The sequence below is a fragment of the Cotesia glomerata genome, linkage group LG1 (genome assembly GCF_020080835.1).
Source record: "Cotesia glomerata isolate CgM1 linkage group LG1, MPM_Cglom_v2.3, whole genome shotgun sequence".
Lineage (NCBI taxonomy): Eukaryota > Metazoa > Arthropoda > Insecta > Hymenoptera > Braconidae > Cotesia > Cotesia glomerata.
Window position 1 is genome coordinate 1,524,549 of NC_058158.1, and position 23,657 is coordinate 1,548,205.

The 23,657-nt window shown below is 28.2% G+C and overlaps 1 protein-coding gene and 3 long non-coding RNA genes across 8 annotated transcripts in view; 2 read left to right on the top strand and 2 right to left on the bottom strand.

Moving 5' to 3' along the window:
* Nucleotides 1-8,981, bottom strand: LOC123265193 (cAMP-dependent protein kinase catalytic subunit PRKX). 2 transcript variants are annotated; one of them, XM_044728854.1, is made up of 6 exons: nt 8,877-8,981; nt 6,078-6,717; nt 3,550-3,712; nt 2,123-2,386; nt 503-833; nt 1-413 (listed from the first exon to the last, which is right to left on the bottom strand). In XM_044728854.1, the coding sequence occupies exons 2-6, from the start codon at nt 6,166-6,168 to the stop codon at nt 267-269; spliced, it is 996 nt and encodes a 331-aa protein (XP_044584789.1). In that variant the 5' UTR covers nt 6,169-6,717; nt 8,877-8,981; the 3' UTR covers nt 1-266. The 2 variants fall into 2 exon arrangements, with proteins under 2 accessions (XP_044584789.1, XP_044584781.1); XM_044728846.1 differs by lacking the exon at nt 8,877-8,981 and adding an exon at nt 8,142-8,295.
* On the top strand, nt 8,319-14,782 carry LOC123265260. The gene is made up of 4 exons (XR_006509541.1): nt 8,319-8,406; nt 12,199-12,424; nt 12,500-12,675; nt 14,747-14,782. It is a non-coding gene; the product is annotated as an uncharacterized LOC123265260 (long non-coding RNA).
* The window catches only part of LOC123265266, a 9,847-nt gene continuing 756 nt past the window's right edge, over nt 14,567-23,657 (bottom strand). Inside the window, exons 1-5 of one of the 4 annotated variants that reach the window (XR_006509544.1) lie at nt 22,004-22,242; nt 20,844-20,973; nt 16,995-17,371; nt 15,228-15,506; nt 14,567-15,165 (exon numbers count right to left, since the gene is read on the bottom strand). This is a non-coding gene — a long non-coding RNA (uncharacterized LOC123265266). Of the gene's footprint in view, nt 15,166-15,227; nt 15,507-16,994; nt 17,841-20,843; nt 20,974-22,003; nt 22,243-23,657 lie in introns of those variants that run through there. The other 3 variants (XR_006509543.1, XR_006509542.1, XR_006509545.1) reach the window with 3 other exon arrangements.
* LOC123265291 lies at nt 17,243-23,293 on the top strand. The gene is made up of 5 exons (XR_006509551.1): nt 17,243-17,377; nt 18,063-18,189; nt 20,095-20,265; nt 22,792-22,897; nt 22,985-23,293. It is a non-coding gene; the product is annotated as an uncharacterized LOC123265291 (long non-coding RNA).

Consider the following 23,657-nt stretch of genomic DNA (forward strand, 5'->3'; position numbering starts at 1 on the left):
TATATTAACGGCATGATTTATTTGTTTGTATTTACAAAGGCTGAAGGTTACCTGGAGAACCAGGGCTGCTTAACAATCGTTATAATCTCTCAACACCACGCAACAGATCTATTTACAAAAAAAATACTTAAAAAAAGAAACGAAAGTAATAAAAATCACTCGAAGCAATTGTAACATTAATGAAAATGATAACTTGCACCGTAGAGAGCAAGCAGATGGTTAATCGAGTGTTCTAATCGACGAAAAATAATATCATAAGCGAGTGGTCAAAAGTCTTGAAAAAGAGCCAACTGGTCGGGCGGCAAAGGAGGCTGGGACCTCCAGTCGGTTTCCGGGTAGTCGTCGAAGCAGCTTGCATCCTCTGGAGCCTTTACTCTCGGTCTTATTGGCGGTGTGAGGGCTCTCTGGGGTACCTGGAATGATAAATAATTCAGTGAGTAGAGGGAAGACCTCACCCTCGGGCACAATCAGCCGCAAATATATTTATTATTATAGTCCTTACGAGCTGCCAGTCGATGAGCTTGAACCACCGGTGCCTCTTAACGTCCTCGGCTCCCTGACGCATGTTTCCCAGCCTCTTTGTTCGGTCGGCGATCAGCAGCTTCTTGATCAGGTCCTTCGCGATCGGGTCTACGTGCTTGGGCCACTCTATTCTGCCGCTGAGGATCTTCTCGTAGATTCCGAAGGGGTTGTCGTCGAAGAACGGAGGGTACCCCGCCAACATTTCGTAGATTAGGACTCCCAATGCCCACCAGTCCACCGCTTTATTGTGGCCTTTGCTCTGAATTATTTCGGGTGCTAGGTACTCTGGAGTTCCACACAAGGTCCATGTTCTAGAAAAAAAAAAATTCTATTAGATTATTTACATGTAAAATTCCAATATATTAAATATTCAATTTGACAATTTATTTTTTTTAATAATAACTAGCAACCTTGCAGTCACTATGTGACTGCCGGCACTTGTGAATTATAAATAAATAAAATTTTGCTTTATTAAATAATGAATTATGTTAAATTGCACTGTACTTTCTTAAGTATTGACGTTTTTAATGATATAAGCTCACCCTGATGTTACACTCGTCAAGAGCTTTCATTTGAGTACCCACATGCAATTTGATATATTTTTCATATATTACATATATATAATATATATAAATATATGAAATATATGAAAAATTGATGTCGGTACTCAAATGAAAGGTCTTAATAAATGTAACATCAGGATGAGCTTATATCTTTGAAATTGTCAATATTTCACAAGATACAAGGTCATTTCTTAATTATTGATTTTTATACATGCATTTTGATATATTTTTCTTATATTCATACATATATAATATATATTTTAAAGATATAAGCTCATCTTGATGTTACACTCATCAAGAGCTTTCATTTGAGTACCCACATGCATTTTTTGATATATTTTTCATGTGTACATATATATAATATATAAAATATATGAAAAATTGATGTGGGTACTCAAATGAAAGGTCTCAATGAGTGTAATATCGGAATGAGCTTATATCTTTAAAAATGTCAATATTTCACAAGATAAAAGGTAATTTCTTAATTATGTATCTAGATATAGAGCATTTTTAAATGCAACCTAAATATTTATCATAATAAATTGACTACCAGTGAGAATTATATGAAACCTTAAAGAAACACAAATTCAAGTCAAAACTTTTATTTGTAAAAAAAAAATTTTTAAAATGATCAAATGTCTGTTGACTTTAAAATGATAAATAGAAACTTAAAATAGTTATTCAAAAATGACAATGATTATGTTAAATGAAAAAATATTTATAACAGAGTGATGATGTAAATAAACCACTCAGTTTTCTTTGTAAATTTATAAATAACATTCTAAAAATGTAAATTTATTTTTTTCCAGGAACTTGTTAAAACGACCCGCTGTCTCGTCACTTGACTTCCCTGCACCAGCCGAAAATAAAATGCAATAAAGGCCAAGCAGTTGTTTATCGAGCACATCTGCCAGAATTGCATCCGAAATTTTTTACGCCAATTAATTGCCGTATCAACGGGCGTTGTTTTGGCTACGTCGATTATAAACATTTAATAAAGTAGGTATATTGTACTGTGAGTACATTATTATTAATACCTGTCAGTGAGTTTCTTTGAGAACCCAAAGTCTGTGATTTTTAGGTGGCCCTGGCTGTCCAACAAAAGGTTTTCGGGCTTCAAGTCCCGGTAGACTATGTGCTTCAAGTGGAGGTAATCCAACGCGCAGACTATTTCTGCCGCGTAAAAGCAACTGGTGGGTCCAGAAAATCTTCCCGCTGCACGAAGGTAAGAAAAGAGCTCACCACCTGCTACGAACTCCAGGAGCATGTATACTCGCGCTTCGTCACGGCCGCTCCATAACCTGGGGATTTAATTTTTAATTAGAAACAAAAGACAATTTTTTTGTTTTTATTTAGAAAAAAAATTATTTTGAGACAAATCAGCAGACATCTGATAATTTTTTTTTTTTTTTTTAAACAAATTAATATTAAGAAAATATTCAATTAATTTTTTCTTTAAATTTCTACAAATAGAATTTGAAAAATTGCCAAATAAAAAATATAATAAATTAATATTAACTAGCGCAGTCACTATGTAACTTGTGAACAATAAATAAATAATATTTTGCTTTATTAAATAATGAATTTTGTTAAATTGCTTTGCACTTTCTTAAATATTGACGTTTTTTAAAATATAAACTCATCCCGGTGTTACACTCATCAAGAGCTTTCATTTGAGTACCCACATGCATTTTTGATATATTTTTCATATATACATATATATAATTTATATAAATATATGAAAAATTGATGTGGGTACTCAAATGAAAGGTCTTGATAAATGTAACATCGGGATGAGCTTATATCTTTAAAAATATCAGTAGTAGACAAGATACAAGCACATTTCTTAATTATTGACATTTTTAAAGATATAAGCTCATCCTGAAGTTACACTCATCAAAAGCTTTCATTTGAGTACCCACATGCATTTTCATATATTTTTCATATATACATATTTATAATATATATAAATATATGAAAAATTGATATGGATACTCAAATGAAAGGTCTCGATGAGTGTAACATCGGGATGAGCTTATATGTTTAAAAATCTCAATGTTTCACAAAATACAAGGTCATTTCTTAATTATTTATATTTTTTAAGATATGAGCTCATCTTAAAGTTACACTCATCAAGAGCTTTCATTTGAGTACCCACATCAATTTTTCATATATTTTCATATATTATATATATATATGTATATATGAAAAATATATCAAAAATGCAAGTGGATACTTAAATGAAAGGTCTCGATGAGTGTAACATCGGAATGAGCTTATATCTTTAAAAATGTCAATAGTTCACGAGATACAAGGTAATTTCTTAATTTTGTATCTAGAGATAGAGTATTATTGAATGCAGCCTAAATATTTTTTTTACAATAATTTGCTTAGAAAAAATCCTGAAAATTACCAGCTGTCTGTTGATTTAAGACTCATAAATAATAAAAATAAAAAAACATACATATTAACAATGAAGGGATGTTTGACCTCCTTGAGGACAGATATTTCATTTCTAACATGTTCCACCTGTTTAAGTCTAATGACGTCAACCATAGAGAGGACTTTAAGCGCCAAGGGTATTCCTTGATGTCTGCATAAAACCACGCGTCCAAATGTGCCAGTTCCTGTAAACAAAAGCATCTGATGTAAATAATGGCCGTTCTAAATCATCACTCAAGCATTAAATATTTATTTAAAACAGAATTATGTCCTCCAGCTAACCACCAATGTCTCAAGACCTAGACACAGATGTAATAAATATCGCATTATACTAGTCAAATTGGCAAGTTTAGTAGTCTCGGTTATGACAGCTAGCATCCACAATCCTAGTTGCTCGTTAACGACAGCGACAGGTGTCACTGAAAACTGAAAAAGAACTTCCGGTCTGCCATCAAGAGTTCGCTGTTCGACTCAACTCTCCCGTTTAGTTGATTGCCCATGACTAATTTATCGCATTTGCTGGCTATTTAATAAACAAAAAATCTATTATACAGATAAAAAAGCAAACAAAAATCGTTTTAAAACGGTAGATCATCAGCCCAGCTGTTTAATGTGACAGAAAGATGCCAGATTTTATTTAACGGCATAAACATTTTTATAGTGTTTGTATATTTTAACTATTTTCCTTAACCGCACAATTTTACTACAGGTACTTTCAGTTAATGGTATCCCATTACTTTTTTACATTTATTAGCTTGCTCGGTATATTCTCAATTATCTTTTAATTAAATTATCATTTTTTATCATTTTTATTTTAATCACCCAATTATTTTCTTTATTTTAAAAATTTTTCCAACCATCAATTAAATCTATCTTTAAAAAAACATTTAGAGACATGTCATAATTTTTATAAGTTTTCTAACAAATAAATTATAACAAAAAAATTTATTTGATAAATTCAATTTTTAAAAGCTCTAAAAAATAAATGCAATTTTTTTTTAATAATTTTCTATGCTTAATTTATTATTAAAAAGTCGAAAAATTGTCTAATTAAGTATACTAATTTCAATGTCATTAAAAAATGATACTGAAATTAAGAAACGTGATCATTTTTATGATTTTTTCAACAAATAAATTATAAAAAGAAAAATTTAATTAAAAATTCCCATTTTTAAAAGCTCTAAAAAATAAATGCTATTTTTTTTTAAATAATTTTCGAGGCTTAATTTATATTAAAAAGTCAAAAAATTGTCAGGAATGCTAATTTCAATTTCATTAAAAAATGATGCCGAATTTGAAAGACATCTGATGATTTTTAGAAATTTTTAAACTTATAAAGTATAACAAAAAAAAATTTCATTTTTAAAAACTAATTTTCTAGACTTAGTTTATTTTTAAAAAATCCAAAAATTGTCAAGTATGCTAATTTTAATGTCATTAAAAAATGATACTGAAATTAAAAGACACCTGATAATTTTTTAACTTATAAATTATAACAAAAATAATTTAATTAAAAAATTTCATTTTTTAAAAAATAATTTTTTAGACCTAGTTTATTTTAAAAAAATCAAAAAATTGTCAAGTATGCTAACTTAAATGTCATTAAAAAATGACACTGAATTTGAAAGACATCTAATAATTTTTAGAAATTTTTTAACAAAAAAAATTATTTTAAATTTTTATTTTTAAAAACTTAAAAAAATTCTAAGTACAATTTTTTAAAAATAATTTTCTAGACCTAGTTTATTTTTAAAAAATCAAAAAATTGTCAAGTATGCTAATTTAAATGTCATTAAAAAATGACACTGAATTTGAAAGACATCTAATAATTTTTAGAACTTTTTTAACAAATAAATTACAACAAACAAAAATGATTTAAAAAATTTCATTTTTAAAAACTAAAAAATTCTAAATACAATTTAAAAAAAATAATTTTTTAAACCTAGTTTATTTTTCAAAAATCAAAAAATTGTCAAGTATTTTTAGAAATTTTTTAATTGATAAATAACAAAAAAAAATGATTTAAAAACTTAAAAAAAAATGCAATTTTTTAAAAATAATTTTCTAAACCTTGTTACATTTTTCAAACGTCAAAAAAATTTTCCTTGTTAGTGGCAATGATCTATAATCTATAATCTTCCTTCCTATTTATTAATAAATTTATAAACTAAAAATAAAAAAGCCTCTAAAAATACGAATAATTAATAAAAATAAAAAATTATGAAATATCGGTAGCTTAAGTTAAGAAATCGGTGACAATTCAACTAGCCGTGAGCTAGTGTGTAGTAGTAGGGAGTGAGGTGTAAAGTTAAATATACTTCAGCCTCTCACTCTCCAGTGGTGGCCCACTTGCTCGGCAACGTTCCTATATACAATCTACAATCCTCTGAACTTTCTTCCTCGCCGGAGTAACTCGATCGCTGGCTCTCGAATTACTGCTCAATATTTAACAATAAAAAGCAAACATACAAACAGACAGCTAAAAGAATCTTTAATTTATTTAAAAATCATCATTATCAAGACATCATCATCAAGACAAGCAAAGCTTACCAATAGTCTTGATAATTTCCATGTCGTCGATGTCGTATCTCGCGGAATCCTCCTGGGAGCCTTCTTCATCGGAAGTTCCTTCACCTGACATGACGAACACGTGTCACTGCACTGATGCACTGATGATTTATCGAGGAATTAAAAGCAATAAAAAAATAACAAACAAATCTCTGGTGCGGCTAAACACGTGGCTAAGTTTAAAGCACCAAGATAAAGATAAAGATATTGTTTTATATCTCCGTATAATTTAATTATAACTCAGTACACTTTTGTTGAATTATCTATCGAGCAGTGCCGATAGAAGCGTAGTACTCCTTCTAATTCGCAATACAATGTACTGTAAATGCACACGTGGTTAAAAGTAAATCCGATGTGATTTATACTTTATTTATATTTATATTGGGCACACTTTCAGGATTCAGACGTAGATTAAAATCAAACATATCCAAAGTACGTGCGATACTAAATTATATTTGTGAGCAAAGTGTTTAAAAGCGAACTCAACGCACTGCCGTAGTCTAACAACTCTCTTCACCCTCAATTCCGACTGCGGCTCTCGAAATGACCGACTTCCGTGTAGTCACTCGTCACACAGCTACAGGCTCTTTATTCGTCGGTGTGTCCGTAGATTTAGTTCCCTCTGTAACAAAATTTAGGTGTCAAAATGGTTTCCCGGATTTTTATTCCAAAAATCTGGAGGGTATTAGTCTTATTTTTAGGCAATGCTTGGAGATACGGAAAAATTGAAAAGGAACTTTTTTATAGAAAATTTTATTTTCTTTAAAAAAGGTCTCTTATCAATTTTTTTTGTATCTTTAATCCTTAAAAATTTAATTTTAAACTAGAAAATTTTTTTATATCAATATTTATTTCAAAAAGAATTATTTTATTATTTTTAACTCTAATTTTATCAAAAAAGCCTACAGATATGATAAAATCAGCCAAGATCTTTTTTATAACTTATTAAATTTCCTTTAAAAAAGGCTTCTTATAGTTTTTTTTTTATATCTTTGCTCTTTAACTTAAAAATTCAATTTTAAACTTTAGAAAATTCTTTTATATCAATATTTATTTAAAAAAGAATTTTCTTAAAATATTTGACTCTAATTTTATCGAAAAAGACTAGATATACCTTATTTTTTTTGTATCTTTGATCCTTAACTCCAAAATTTAATTTTAAACTTTAGAAAATTCTTTTATATCAATATGTATATTAAAAAAAAAAAACTTTTAACTTTAATTTTATCGAAAAAGACTAGACATATGATAAAATTGATAAGGATCTTTTTTATAGAAGATTTAATTTCCTTTAAAAAAGGTGTCTTGTCCTTTTTCCAATCTTTGATCCTTAATTCCAAAATTCAATTTTAAACTTTAGAAAATTCTTTTGCATCAATATATATTTCAAAAAGAATTTTCTTAAAACTTTTAACTCTAATTTTATCGAAAAAGACTAGAGATATGATAAAATTGATAAGGACATTTTTTAGTTTAATTTTCTTCAAAAAAGACGTCCTTTTTTTCGTATTTTTGATCTTTAACTCCAAAATTTAATTTTAAACTTTAGAAAATTCTTTTATATCAATATTTATTTCAAAAAAAATTTTCTTAAAACTTTTAACTCTAATTTTATTAAAAAATACTAGAGATATAAAATTAATAACCTTTTGTATAGCTTATTAAATTTCATTAAAAAAGGATTTTTTTTTATATCTTTGCTCCTTATTCTCGAAATTTAATTTTAAACTTTAGAAAATTTTTTTTCATCAATATGAATTTAAAAAACAATTTTTTTATTACTTTAAAATTTAATTTTATCAAAAAAGCCTAGAGATATATCAATATGTATATTAAAAAAAAACTTTCAACTTTAATTATATCGAAAAAGACTAGGGATATGATAAAATTAATAAGGATCTTTTTAATTAAATTATCTTATTAAATTTCCTCCAAAAAAGGTCTGTGATTTGTTGATATCTCCAGTACTTTGGCTATAATTAAAATCTCAAATAATTTTCCCCAAAAACATTAATATTTCCAAAGTTTTAAACAAAAAAACTGTACCATAAAAAATAATCCAGTGATCATGGTGCGAAATAACCCACTGAACAATATCCACAAAAATAATAATAGTCACTTGTATTAATTTTCAGAAAATCGAGCAGCCGAAGTAGGATCTAGCGACAGTTAACGACTGACCAGCTCGATCGAGAGAGCAACGGGTTATAGATGCAGTAACGATTCATCCAATCCACCTCCGCAGCAAGTAAAGGTATAAGCAACCTGCTGTAGTATTGGACAGTCTGGATGTATTAATAATAAAAAATGAGTAAGTGATATAAAATATAATCAAGAATCGCCGTTCAGGTTGGTAGCCTGGGGACTTTACCGTGTCACTTATCAGCCATTAGTCTTTAGCAAAAAAAGGCATAAATAAAATCGATCGTCTGCCTTTGCCCAGTTGAGACGTGGAATAATTCAAGCTCGTGCTGGTGGTTCTAACGGAGAAAGTTTTTTCCGTGCCCTCAATCCTCAATTTGCATTAATGCCCCTCTCTGCCAGGAACTCCACCACTTGTCCTCCACCTTATCCTTTCGCTTGCTCGTTACTTCTATACTTGTAACTTTTATCTACGTGACTTTTAATGCCAAACTCAACGACATAACATAACAGAAAAGAACTAAACCGAGCCTTGGAATTACCTGCTCGGCTATTATTCTCCACCGGATTACCGGAATTATTTCTATTAGTACTATTACTATCGGGAAGACATGCTTGTACCGTATGCGTACTACTTACTGGTTAATACAATTACTATTTATTTTTTCTAGCCGGTTTAAATAAAAATATTTAACTGCGTTTAGTTTTAGTTCAGCTCAGCCGAGCATCAGCATCGTACAACTGTTACTGGCGACTGCCTAAACCATCATCTGTTGTCTCTCTGGTCCCCACTCGCTCTTCCCCAATCCGAGATCTTTCTCTCTTTCTCCATCAGATCCAGGCACAGCTGCTTCTTAGTTTTCATCTCACTTACCATTATTTTTCCCTTTCTTCTATTCTCTGTCTCTTGCTCCAACAATCTTGTACCAGCTTGCTCTGCTACACGCTCCGGTCCACGATTTTTTCATCTGTAACTATTATATTATGTATATTATTATCGACAATAATACAAAATACAGACCTACCCTGCAAGCTAGGAATTTCTATTTAAATTTTTTATATAAAAAATTTTCATTAATAATTTTATCAAATTTTCACAAGGAATTTTTAAAATTTTTTTTCATAATAATTTAATAGCTATAAAATAATTTAAAAATTTTTTTAAGTATGAAAATTAATTTAGCAGATATTTAATAATATTAATAAATAAATTACTGCATAAAAAAATTTAAAAAAAATGAACTTTTAGAAATTTTAATAAATTAAAAATGCAATTTTTTAAAAATAATTTGTTTGTTAAATAAAATTAAAAAATGACCTAACTTTAATATAATTTTTTAAGTTCGTCAACTTCATAACAATAAAGTTAGCCGAAATTTTCACTTAATTTATATTAAATTAAAACTAAAAAAAATTTTATTTTTAAATTGCACTTAAATTTTTAACAAATTAAATTTTATTTTTTAATTTTTTTAATAAAAAAAATTCTAAAAATTTTTAAATATCGGCTAACTTTATTTTCATAACTTCATTAAATTTACGTCGAAAATTTTTTTATTTTCCAAATTAACTCAGTATAAAAAAATAACACTCAACTTGACAGACATTAAAAATTTTTTTAGAATTTTATGGCAATTCAATAATTGTAAAAAAAATTTAATTAAAAAATTTTACGTGTAAAAATTACTAAAAATTACCAGTGAAAATTTTTAAAAGGATTTTTTTTGACAGCTAACTTCAGTATCATATAAAAAATCTGAAATAAAAATTCAAGATTAATTATTGAAGATACAAAAAATTCATCAAAAAATTTTTTTATAATGAAATTTTTTAATTTTAAATCAAGACTTTTCATCAAAACTTCTAAAACTTGGTAAGTATAATGTATTAAGATGACCAACAAAGACACGTGGGAACTTTTTTGAGAGTAGAACAAGAGCTCTCTTGTATATCAGCAGCTCCAGCTAGATGTGACGCAACCTCGGAGAAAAATAAAAACTTATCCAGTGACGTAGCTGGTCTCCTTATTTTCCCTGACGTTTGTCGGCTTATTTTTGTATTGGCCCATGTCCAGATACATAACCGAGTAATATAAGTAAAGAGTAAGAGTCAGTACTCGCCACCGACGCCACTGGTGCTCTATTATCTCACAGGAATCGCATGTAATGCCCGACTTACCGTCTCTGCTGCTCAGGCTGGCAGGTTGAGATTTATCGGCGAGCTTCTTGCAGATATAATCTACTGCACTGGTCTCGATCTTATTTATTATGTCTTTTATCTCTTGCAGGCCATTGTTTAACGAGCTTTTACTTTACCAGCTAACTGAGACGTCACTGAGGCTGCTTTTATTCACTCTACTGGGTGTGACGATTGACTTCGCCTGGAATATCAATCACTAGTTGAGAAAAAAATGTCAATGTAATTTTTAATTATAATCTGATGAATTTTGAGATCATACAACTTCTATTTTGTGCATTATTTTTATTTATATTTTACTAGTCCACGCATGAAGATGATGATGATAATATTAATAAATCAACATTAATGTTGTTGTTATTAAAAGAAAAAGTTGGCAATAATATCTGGCAATTCACAATCGCCCACGCTATCTGGAAAAACTCCAAATTTAAAAAATCACCAGATTCATTCAATTCATTCAGTAAAAAATAATTATATTGTTAACTGTCACGTTTTTTATTTTATTATTTTTATGTAAGTGAAAGTAGCAATTAAAAAAAAATACCCGGTATTTTTTGGATTTTTTTAACAAATAAAAAAGAAAAATAAAAATAATTCCAGCTATCAAAATTTTTATAAAATTATAGATGTAATTTTTTTAATGAAAATTAATTTAGCAGATATTGAATAATTTTTATAATAAATAAATTACTCCATAGAAAAATGACATTAAAGTTAGCTGTCACCTGACCAATTTTTAATTTTATTTAACAATTAAAATTATTATAAAAAATTATTTTTAAAAAATTGAATTATTTATTTTTTTAAATCCCTAGATGTCAACTTTTTTTTTTTTTATTTTTCTTGCCATAATTTATTTGTTAACAAAAATTCTAAAAATTATCAAATTTCTGCTAAATTAATTTTCATCATAAAAAAATGAGAAAAAAAAATGGACATTTAAAAATTTTAATAAATTAAAAATGCAATTCTTTAAAAATATTTTTTTAGAACAAATTTTTTTGTTAAATAAAATTAAAAAATGCTCAAGTGACAGCTAACAATTTTATATTTTTTTAAAAAAATTTCTTCATACTTTTTTTTATAAAAATTAAATTAACCATCTTTAAATTTTTGGAATTTTTTTTTATTTAAAAAAAATTAAAAGAAAAAATTTGAGTGGTAGGTTTGAAAAATTTTACTTGCAATTTTTTTCAATTATTTTTTTACTTGTACTTAAATTTTTAATTACTGAAAAAAAAAAAAAAAAAAAAAAAAAACAAAAATTTTTGAACGTCACCTAATTTTAATGACATTTAATTTAGCTGTCACTTGAAAATTTTTTAATTTTCTTTAACAAAAAAATTTGTTCTAAAAAAATATTTTTAAAAAATTGCATTTTTAATTTTATTAAATTTCTACAAGTCCATTTTTTTAATAATTTTTTTTTGCCATAATTTATTTGTTAAAGAAAATCAAAAAAAAAATTGTGAAGTGACAGCTAAATTTAATGTCATTAATTTTATTATAATTATTTTTTTTATTAATAATAGATAATTAATTAATTGTTAGTTGTAACAAAAATCTGTTTTATTTTTATTTTTTTCACAGCTGATTTATAAAATTCAAGGAGACTTACTTTGAAAGGATCGATTGTTTGCCACCTGTTGGTAAAATAATAAAGCAGCGCTCATATTTAATTTGCTCGATCGATAATTTTTTAAAACTAAAAACTGTATAAACTGTAAACAAAAAAAAAACTAACCATAAATTTTTTTTTCAGAAGAAATCAAGAGCCGGGTAATGTGTTATGCAATTATGTATTTAAAAAAAATGCGGAATTTGCAGCGATTTCTTGGAAAGAACGAGTAAAAACGTTATTGAAAGGCAGGAAATAATGACGTGGTTGCGTGAGATTGTCGTTAAAATAATAACGAGTTTTTAAAATTGGTTAAGAATTAAACCTCGGCATTAAACATGCGCAAGACTTGAGTAATTACAGCGAGCAGGTTGGAGTATCATTTAATATCTAACTAAAATATGTGTTTATATATATATTTACTTCTGAATGTTTTGCATTTCAGACTGGAATAAAGAAAAAAAAATAAAACTCTAAAACACTGTAATGATGAATGTGCAAAAAAAATATAGAGGAGTTGATTTAAAGGTAAATAATAACAGAGGTGACTGTTGCGGTAAATTGCAATACGACTGTCATAGCCGCCCACAACTTACGGTCTCGAGTTATGAATAAAAAAAGGTAATTTTAAAATGAAGCAGGACAATAAAATAAATTTTAAATGCTGCTAACACAAGAGAGCGACAACGAGATGATATTTAAATTATGAAATTAAGTTAGCCGACATTTAAAAAATTTTAAGATTTTTTTTTATTGAAAAAAAAACTATAAGAGCAATTTTTAAAAAAGATTTTTTAATTCTAATTTAATAAATTACAAAAATTAAAAACGTCGGCTAATGTATCTCTAGATACATAATTAAGAAATGACCTTGTATCTTGTGAACTCTTGACATTTTTAAAGATATAAGCTCATCTCGATGTTATACTCATCGAAACCTTTCATTTGAGTACCCACATCAATTTTTCATATATTTATATATATTATGTATATGAATATATGAAAAATATATAAAAATGCATGTGGGTACTCAAATGAAAGCTCTTGATGAGTGTAACATCAGGATGAGCTTATATCTTAAAAAATGTCAATATTTAAGAAATGACCTTGTATCTTGTGAACTATTGACATTTTTAAATATATAAGCTCACCCCGACATTACACTCATCAAGAGCTTTCATTTGAGTACCCACATCAATTTTTCATATATTTCATATATTTATATATATAAATATATGAAAAATATATCAAAAATGCATGTGGGTATTAAAATGAAAGCTCTTGATGAGTGTAACTTCAGGATGAGCTTATATCTTAAAAAATGTCAATAATTAAGAACTGACTTTGTATCTTGTAAACTATTGACATTTTTAAAGATATAAGCTCATCCCGATGTTACACTCATCGAGACCATTCATTTGAGTACCCACATCAATTTTTCACATATTTATATTTATTATGTATATATGTTTATATATATATATATATATATATATATATATATATATATGTTTATAAGAGAAATATATCAAAATGCATGTGGGTAGTCAAATGAAAGCTCTTAATGAATGTAACATCAGGATGAGCTTATATCTTAAAAAATGTCAATTATTAAGAAATGACCTTGTATCTTGTGAACTATTGACATTTTTAAAGATATAAGCTCACCCCGACATTACGCTCATCAAGATCTTTCATTTGAGTACCCATATCAATTTTTCATATATTTCATATATTTATATATATAAATATATGAAAAATATATCAAAAATGCATGTGGGTATTAAAATGAAAGCTCTTGATGAGTGTAACTTCAGGATGAGCTTATATCTTAAAAAATGTCAATAATTAAGAACTGACTTTGTATCTTGTAAACTATTGACATTTTTAAAGATATAAGCTCATCCCGATGTTACACTCATCGAGACCATTCATTTGAGTACCCACATCAATTTTTCACATATTTATATTTATTATGTATATATGTTTATAAGAGAAATATATCAAAATGCATGTGGGTAGTCAAATGAAAGCTCTTAATGAATGTAACATCAGGATGAGCTTATATCTTAAAAAATGTCAATTATTAAGAAATGACCTTGTATCTTGTGAACTATTGACATTTTTAAAGATATAAGCTCACCCCGACATTACGCTCATCAAGATCTTTCATTTGAGTACCCACATCAATTTTTCATATATTTTATATATATGTATATATGAAAAATATATAAAAATGCATGTGGGTACTCAAATGAAAGCTCTTGATGAGTGTAACATCAAGATGAGCTTATATCTTTAAAAACGTCATTATTTAATGAAGCGAAATTTTATTTATTTATAGTCCTCAAATCACGGCATTCACATAGTGACTGCAAGGTTGCTGTCTTAAATTAGCAAACATTTGATAAGTTTAAAAAAACTGCACTTCGAATTTTTCAAACTTTCTGCATGTCAAATTTTTTTTAAATTTTTTTTCACTAAAAAAATACGGCTACTTTAATATTCATTTAAATTTATAATATATTAGATTTATTGTATCTTGTACTTGGTGACAGGATCATGCACGGGATAAGTATTATTATTAAACATATCCATAAAAACAGTTTCTCATGCATGCAACTAGACACATTACATTACATTACATTAGATATTACATTAATAATCAATTATTTTATCTGGCTATCTCAAGCGAGGTCAGGCCGAGTGATTGCGACTTGTAAGCAAACCTTACAACGAAACGATCAACGACGGCCTTCTTCGAGCGCAGCTAGCCTAGTCAGAGTCAGTCCCAATGCAGTACCATTGGACTAGCAATAGCTGGCAATAATGGATAACGACACTGCACGATATAATGTATTAACATTGCGAGTGAGTAGAGTGGTGAATAATAGCAAGAGCTGCTCATATCAATGTTGTATGTATAGCACCGTTTGCATTTTATTTGCTCACGGTCTTGCTCAGTTATAATAATTTTAATTGTCCACTGTTCTGGGAAGTCTATTGCGATTTGCGATTGTGTTGCACAATAACCTTCAGCTGATGCCGATTTTCTCTTTCTTTTGTTCCCAACTTTTATTAACTCGTATGTCGAGCAGCTTAAAAATAGTCCTATTCACTGTATTCATTAACACTATTTTTTTTTTTATTTATTTTAATTATACAATGCATACTTATTTATTGCTATGCAGTCCTTGCTGGCAGTTCTACGAACTAGGATCCTATTTGAATAAACTTAACGATCGTCGGCGCTCTAAGCTCCTAGCTAAAGTAATTACCTCTGGGCTCTTTAGAGCAAGAGTAAAAAATAGAAGTATTATTCCTCTGGGTGTAGTGCTTTCCGACATAACAAGAAACTTCTATTGGCTGGTGATTAGAACGACACCAAGTTGACACCCGCACCGGTTAAGTGCATAGCATGCGGGTCCCAAGTCCGCGACACGCAATAAAATCTATAAATAAAACACTTTGTCGTTAGTGATGATAAGGCCAGGCGGTAAAAAATTTCTGCACGGTGGTTTATTTACAAATTATATAGATAAATAAATTTTAACGTCATACATAATTGTTTTTCATTTTGTTGCGGGATTATTATTTGTATACTTTGGAACTTTTATTCTAAGTAAAGTACTGGAGAAAAAAATTATACATTTTTTGTCGGAAATTGTATGCTCTATTAAATTAATTAATTTATTTTATTAAATTTATTTTTTTTATATAGAATAAAGATTGAATTTATCCAAGAAATTTTTTATCAAAAAGGCTTGTTATTTTGGAGCAACAAATTTTTTTTTCTGGATGGAAAAAATTTAAATTTAAAAATTGTAGTTAAAAAATTTGGTAATTATTTACTAGTGGGGTCCCACCATATTTTTGCCCATATCTAGGTGAAAAATTAACATTTTTTAATTTTTTATTCTGCTTGTTTTTACGAAGTATTTATGATAAAAGAAATGAAAGAAAAAAATAATTTCGATAGCTTGTTTGCCTTCAAAAGTTGGAAAAAATTTTGGCTCTCATGTTTTTGGATACAATTTATATTTTATCTTTTCTTAATGTATTTTTTTTTTAAAAGTACATAAAAATGAGCAATTTAGAAGAAAAAGTTGAATATCACAATTTTCTAAACAATTTATAAATTTTTTTGAAAATTTGTAAAAATTGTGATACTCAACTTTTTTTTTTTAATTGTTAATTTTTTTATGTATTAAAAAAAAATATATCAATAAAATTAAATATAAATTTCGTTAAAAAAAAATGAAAATGAAAATTGACCCCATTTGGGCCATAACTAGATGAAAAATTAACATTTTCAATTTTATTTTTGATTATGCTTATTTTAACGGCGCATTTATGATAAAAAATGTTGTGAAAAAAAAAAATAAAGATTCCGATAGCTTTTTTGCCTTTAAAAGTTGGAAAAAATTTTGGTTCTCATGTTTTTGGATAAAATTTCTATTTTATCTTTTTTTGATATTTTTTTTTGAAAAATACATAAAAAAACGTTGAATATCACAATTTTTTTTTAATTTATAAATTTTTTAAAAAAATTTATGAAATTTGTTAAAATTGTGATAATCAACTTTTTTTTTTTAAATTGTTCATTTTTTTTTATTTTTCAAAAAAAAAAATATCAATAAAATCAAACAAAAATTTCATTCAAAAAAATGACCCCAATTATAAATATTTACCAAAATTTTTTATCAAACGACCTATTATTTTGGAGCAAAAAATTTTTCAAAGAGAAAATTCATTCTTGATTGAAAAAAATTTTAATTAAGGATAAATTTATATAAAAAAATCAAAGAAAAGCAAGAAGAATTTTGATGTTTGCGTTGAGCGCTTAGACAAACTAAAATGAAGATAAAAAGCCATAACTTTAGTTATGTCGGAGTGACTACATTGTGGCATGGCGTCGTAAAAAATAAAGCAACATAAACCTTTACTCTTTGGCGTATAACTAGCTTGTAACGGGGCTGTAGCCCTTCTGAGGTCTTTCTTACAACACATTCTTACACGGTGTCTGGGTGGGTAGATGTAGATGTAGATGCATATATATGAATATGTTGTATGTTGTATGTATAAAGCAAGAGGATAGGAGTATTGTCGGAAGAAGTTAAGAAATTCCAGTTCCCAGGCGTCGTGGCCGTCGTCGTGATTCCTGGGCAGGCGTTGGTTTCATCCACCAACTAACCGAGCTGAATCCTATTTCTCCCACGGGTCGCCGTTCCAACTGGCCGAGCGTTTCCGCCGATCGGCTTTTTTTGAGCCATCTGCCAGGGCAAATATATTCCTGAGAGTGTCTACAGCATCGTTCCTACACGTAAATAAATAAATAAATATATATTTTATTTATGTATATTTATTATATTGTATATCTATATCTGTATCTGTATCTATGGAGGCGCCGCGTTCGTGCGTATCGGTAAAAGGGACCCCAAGGGCCCCTATACAGCCACTTCCGCCGTCTTTCTCTCTGATTTCCGATTGTTGCAATACGTGACCACGACCAGTCTATCGGGGTCTCTCTCCGTTTACTTTTTTTTATTTTATCGCTCTTCCTCCAGGCGGTGAAATCAAAACTTTTTAAGCGCAACAGAAGAGAAATCTGTCTTTTTGCTCGACACGCTAAAAACCGTAAATTTATTTCAATCACAGGACGCGTCAAGTGATTAATTACGCTGACATTCAATTCTACTAAATAGTTTTATATGACATCTCCAAATTATAAATATTTTTATTACAGGTCTTGTTACATATTTTAATCCGCAAGCTCCAATTAATACCTGGAAAAAATAGCTTCAATATATCATTTTAAATTTAAAATTTTACAAGATTAAATTTTTTTAAAAATTTATCTGCAAGAATTTTTAAAATTTTAAATTGTAATAAATTAATTGGTAAGTCTCCTTTGAATATAAATTAAAATATTTGAATAATAATATATAAAAATAAATAAAATAATTAAGTAATGACAGTTAATAGGGGATTTTAAAATTGTATTGCAGGTGACTACTGAGTTGGTATGACGATTCACATCGGAGCATGGGAGCGAGGCTTAGAAACCGGAAGCCCGGCTTTCTGCATCGCTGCCCGCGAACAATAAGACCGTCAAGTTCACGGCACCAGCTACAAGTACTCGTTCTATCTCTTTTGCGCGAATACATCAATCCATAATGTATTCCGCTGGCTCATGATTTTCTTGGACAATAAAATAACTCCGCTTATGTATAAATATATACATATAAAAAAAATTACTTGAATCAAATAAATTTCAAAGAATTTTATCTTGATTTAAGCAAAAAAATTCTTAAAAAATTTTTCTTAAGTTAAGAAAATTTTACTTGATTCAAGAATTTACGACATTAAAAATAGCAATCACTTGACAATTTTTTAATATTATTTAACAAACAAATTTGTTCCAAAGAATTATTTTTAAAAAGTTGCATTTTTTACTATTTAAAATTTATAATTGTCAATTTTTTTTTACTATAATATATTTGCTAAAAAAATTTTGAATTTTCATAGCGGGAAGTTGAAAAATTCTTAAAATTATAAAATATCTTCAAAATTAATTTTAATCAAAAATTTTTCTTTTGATTCAAGTTAATTTTTTTTTCAGTGTATAAAAAAAGAGAAAGCGGAAAACGTAAATATTATATTTTATTAACCAATTTTACAGCCAGCATAATTTTTTTCAGTAATTACTCGGTATCATTATCGCGGAATATTTAAAAGACAAAGTTAAAAAGAAAAGAAGAAAAAAAACGCTTACGTTTTCAACAAAAAGAATTTTTCTAAACCTCTTACGCAAGAGTTTTGTTTTTACTCGTTAACTTATTTATTTATTTATATAATTATTATGCATAAATATCCGGTCGGACAAAAATACCAGCAACAGGTGCATGGCAACAGGTAATCCGCGTGTATGACAGAAATGAATAATAATTCAAAAATACTTCCTCGAATAAGTTTATTGTCTTTATTCGATTGATCTTGTGTTATTATTACTTTTATTACTCACGATGACAATTATGACTGCTCATCAATATATTATTAAGAGAATAAGAAAAATTTTGTATCATTGCCAAGGTCTTGACTTGAATTTGTGCCTTTTCAAGGTTTCATGTCATTCTCACCGATAATCAATTTATGTTGATAAATATTTAGGCTGTATTAAAAAATGCTCTATCTCTAGATACATAATTAAGAAATGACCTTGTATCTTGTGAACGATTGACATTTTTAAAGATATAAGCTCATTCCGATGTTACACTTGTCGAGACCTTTCATTTGAGTACCCACATCAATTTTTCATATATTTATGTATATTATATATATGTATATATGAAAAATATATCAAAAATGCATGTGAGTACTCAAATGAAAGGTCTCGATAAGTATAATATATTTAAGTATAATATATCTTAAAAAATGACCTTGTATCTTGTCTACGACTGACATTTTTAAAGATCTAAGCTCATTCTGATGTTATATTTATCAAGACCTTTCATTTGAGTACCCACATCAATTTTTCATATATTTATATATATGTATATATGAAAAATATATCAAAAATGCATGTGGGTACTCAAATGAAAGCTCTTGATGAGTGTAACATCAGGATGAGCTTATATCTTAAAAAATGTCAATAATTAAGAACTGACTTTGCTATCTTGTTAACTAATGATATTTTTGAAGATATAAGCTCATCTCGATATTATGCTCATCAAGACCTTTCATTTGAGTACCCACATCAATTTTTCATATATTTATATATATTATATATATGTATATATGAATAATATATCAAAAATGCATGTGGGTATTCAAATGAAAGCTCTTGATGAGTGTAACATCCGGATGAGCTTATATCTTTAAAAACGTCGATATTTAAGAAAGTACAATGCAATTTAACGCAAGTTACTATTTAATAAAGCAAAATTTTATTTCTTTATAGTTCACAAGTAACAGCAGTCACATAGTGACTGCACGCTCGCGAGTTATTATTATTTATACTAATTTTATTATTATTTATAGCCCTTGTAAGACGGTGATATATTGAAGGAAGAACGCGATTACAGCAGTCTTACACCTGCAGTTTGTCCCGACAGATGCTTGACAAAACCGCGACGAATTCATCAAAAGACTGTCATTTCGCAACATCAATTTGCCTCAATGCAATGCCGAACTCATTGCTCACACATAAAGGTTTACTTTCAATTTATTCTTTAATATAAAACAAAACAAAAAAATTCCAACGCTAATAATTTATTTCTTTCTTCTTTTCTTCTTGGGTACTAATATTTTAACGCGTAATAAACTCTACAATGAAACTTAATAAAATAATATAAAAATACAATGATAATAATAATGATATAATTTATCATAAAACATGATTCGTTCCCGGCGTTGCTTTGTAGCCCTCTTTCTCACGTAATCGCGTGTAAGAGCTAAAAGTTACCGGTGGCTTCTTATTCAGAATCGGAATCAGAATAATAATAATGATAATAATGATGATATACAAGTTAGATGGTTAACTATGCTGAGAATAAAAACTAAACAAGTACGGCGGGTTTAGTATAGTAGCAGAACGTTGAACTTTGCTGTTGTTTAGTTCAGTTCGAAGAGACTCGAGGTGAGTTTAGTTTGATTTGGCGCAAATAAATGCGTCATGATTCATGAAACGCCAAAGTTCCTTTCTCTCTATTATACAGCAGGTATATAATACAACTACAAACTACAAATACAAATACATGTTATCCGTACAAAGTATGTATAATACCAACCCATTCGTGACGGTGTAACCTCTTGAACTTGTCTTGATTCCGTGGCTCCTTGTGAAGAAAATGCCAGACATTTTAATGCATTACAGTCCCACTGGAACTTGGCTGGAATGGTGAGTCGAAAATTTTCCATCTGTCCAGAAAAATAAATTAAATTCAATCAAGAGAAAAATTCTTGGTAAATATTTACAACCATTTTAATTCTCATTTTTTTTAACGAAATTTCTATTTGATTTTATTTATATATTTTTTTTTTTGAAAAATATATAAAAAAATGAACAATTAAAAAAAAAGAATTATCACAATTTTAACAAATTTTCAAAAATATTTATAAATTTTTCAGAAAATTTTGATATTTTATTTTTTTTTTTATTGTTCATTTTTTTTTGTACTTTCCAAAAAAACAATATCAAAAATAGATAAAATAGAAATTTTATCCAAAAATATGAGCCAAAATTTTATCCAATTTTTGGAGGCAAAAAAGCTATTAAAATCTTAATTTTTTTTATCATAAATGCGCTGTAAAAACAAGCAAAATAAAAAAAAATTTGAAAATTTTAATTTTTGACTTAGTTATGGCCCAAAATGAGGTCAAACATTTTAATTTTTATTTTTTTGAACGAAATTTCTATTTAATTTTATTGATATATTTTTTTTTTTTTTTAATACATAAAAGATGAACAATTAAAAAAAATATATTATCACAATTATAAAAAATTTCTAAATTTTTTATAAAATTGTGATATTCAACTTTTTCCTTTTTAAATTGTTCATTTTTATGTATTTTTAAAAAAAGATAAAATAGAAATTTTATCCAAAAACATGAGTCAAAATTTTTTCCAACTTTTGAAGGCAAAAAAACTATCAAAATCTTTATTTTTTTCTTTCACAACATTTTTAATCATAAATAAGCAAAATCAAAAAAAATTTTTTCACTTAGTTATTGCCAAAAATGGGCTTGACCCCACTTGTAAATAATTACCAAATTCTTAAACCAATCAAGACAAAAAATTCTTTAATCAAGTGAAATTTTCTTAAACCAAGAAAAATATTTTAGTTTACGTTAATTTTTCTTTTCTGTGTTCTCAATGTAACTTAATGAATAATTCTTAGGAATAGAACTAAAGGTGTAAAAAAATGAGGTAGACCTTTGATTACATTACCTTTTAAACCAGCCCAGAGTCTTATGCCTCTCACGAACAACAGCGAACATGCCTGGCGGGTAGTTACCTGGTGCCAGCTAGCTAGTTGCTACAGTGAAATGAAAAGTTATCGATAACGCAGGAGCATTTTTATGAGCAATTAATGTCACGGAAATCGTGACCAGCTACTGATTACAAGTGTGGTTATTGTCGAATGGCCAGACGCTGTGTATGACACGGGAGCTCCACGGGTTCGTTGTTAAAATACCCCGTGAATTCTTCCAGTGCCATTGACAGTGTCTAAGGCTGATAATTACACTCTGACGTACAGGCTGAAATAATTAAAAAAAGAAGACAGATTAAAAATTTCAAAAGTTCTCACAGAGATTGAGTGAATTTGTGTGGCCGGGATGGCGGAAATGCTCCTGGATAACATTTCTCACTTGTCCTTTGGGCCGTGACTTGAACATTGCCATCAATTGATCAGCCTCTGGAAATAACTCGCTCCGGGAGTAGAGCTTAACGATTAAAATCGGGTTCTTCAGCAGCTGAATTTAGTAGTACGCACTTGGATGGTTATTTTAGCTTGTAAGTCTCAACTGCGATAGAGAAAGAGTAATTGAAAAAAAATACTGAGTTTTTAACTGCTGAAACAGGTTTCTGACGACCTCGCGACTTCTCTTCCTTCTTTTCTTATTCTTTCCGTTTTCATCATCCACCTCGAAGAGCTTCACTGTGTTTTATTATTCTTTAGCTTTAGCTTTAGCTTCTTTATGCCTGTTCTTACTTGAGCACTTTTTACATCACAGCTCGCCCTTGAACCGTGAATATATATTGTGGGAATACGTTATATTATTCCACTTCCGTTTTGAGTGCTCCAATACACCATGTAATTACACTCACAGGCATTACAATGTAAGTTAAGTGTTACAATACCAAATAATATAATCCATATAATATAATAGCTAAACTCTTATCCGTAATATTGTAATATACTTTTAGCGAGGGAGTACACTCCAAGGAGAGAGCGGTGATTTAACTCGGTGATGCAAGGACTACAATGAGTTGAGGCCCCGGAGCAATAAACCAGAAATATATGGGGTATTCCATGCCAAATTGACCACTTTTGTTCGGTTCAAACTCGACCCCTTTAAATTTAGCTGAAACTTTATCATTCTTTTGTATAAAAAAAATATTTTGAAAATTTGACTATTTTTTTTTTTCAATTAAATAAAAAATAATCAGCTCTGCCTGGGATGAACGGCAAAAGTTGTCAGATTGAAGTTTTTTTTGAGAAAAAAAAATAACAAAAGTGACCAACTTTGAAAAAATAACGATTTTGCACAAAAAAAAAAAAAAAAAAAAAAACGATTATTTTATAGAATTGATCATATTTAATTTTTTTTCGAAAAGTTCATTCAAAAACAAAAATTAAAAAAAAAAAGGTATCCAAAAAAAGTTATGGCTATTTGAAAATAAAAAAGGCATTTTTTTTTTAAATTCTTAACTTTTTTTGGGTTGGACAAAAAAATTTGAAAAAATTCTCAAAAATGAGCGGGAATAGTTGTCAAATTGATTGAAGTTTTTTTTGAAAATAAAAAATAAAAAAGTGACCAACTTCGAAAAAATAACGATTTTGCTCAAAAAAACCGATTAATTTATAGAATTGATCATA

Coding starts and splice junctions, on each gene's coding strand:
- LOC123265193 (XM_044728854.1), bottom strand. CDS start 6,168: ATGTCAGGTGAAGGAACTTCCGATGAAGAAGGCTCCCAGGAGGATTCC. Junction 2,387..3,549: donor CATCCCTTCATTGTTAATAT/GTATGTTTTTTT, acceptor TTAAATCCCCAG/GTTATGGAGCGGCCGTGACG. Junction 414..502: donor AGCTCATCGACTGGCAGCTC/GTAAGGACTATA, acceptor TTATCATTCCAG/GTACCCCAGAGAGCCCTCAC.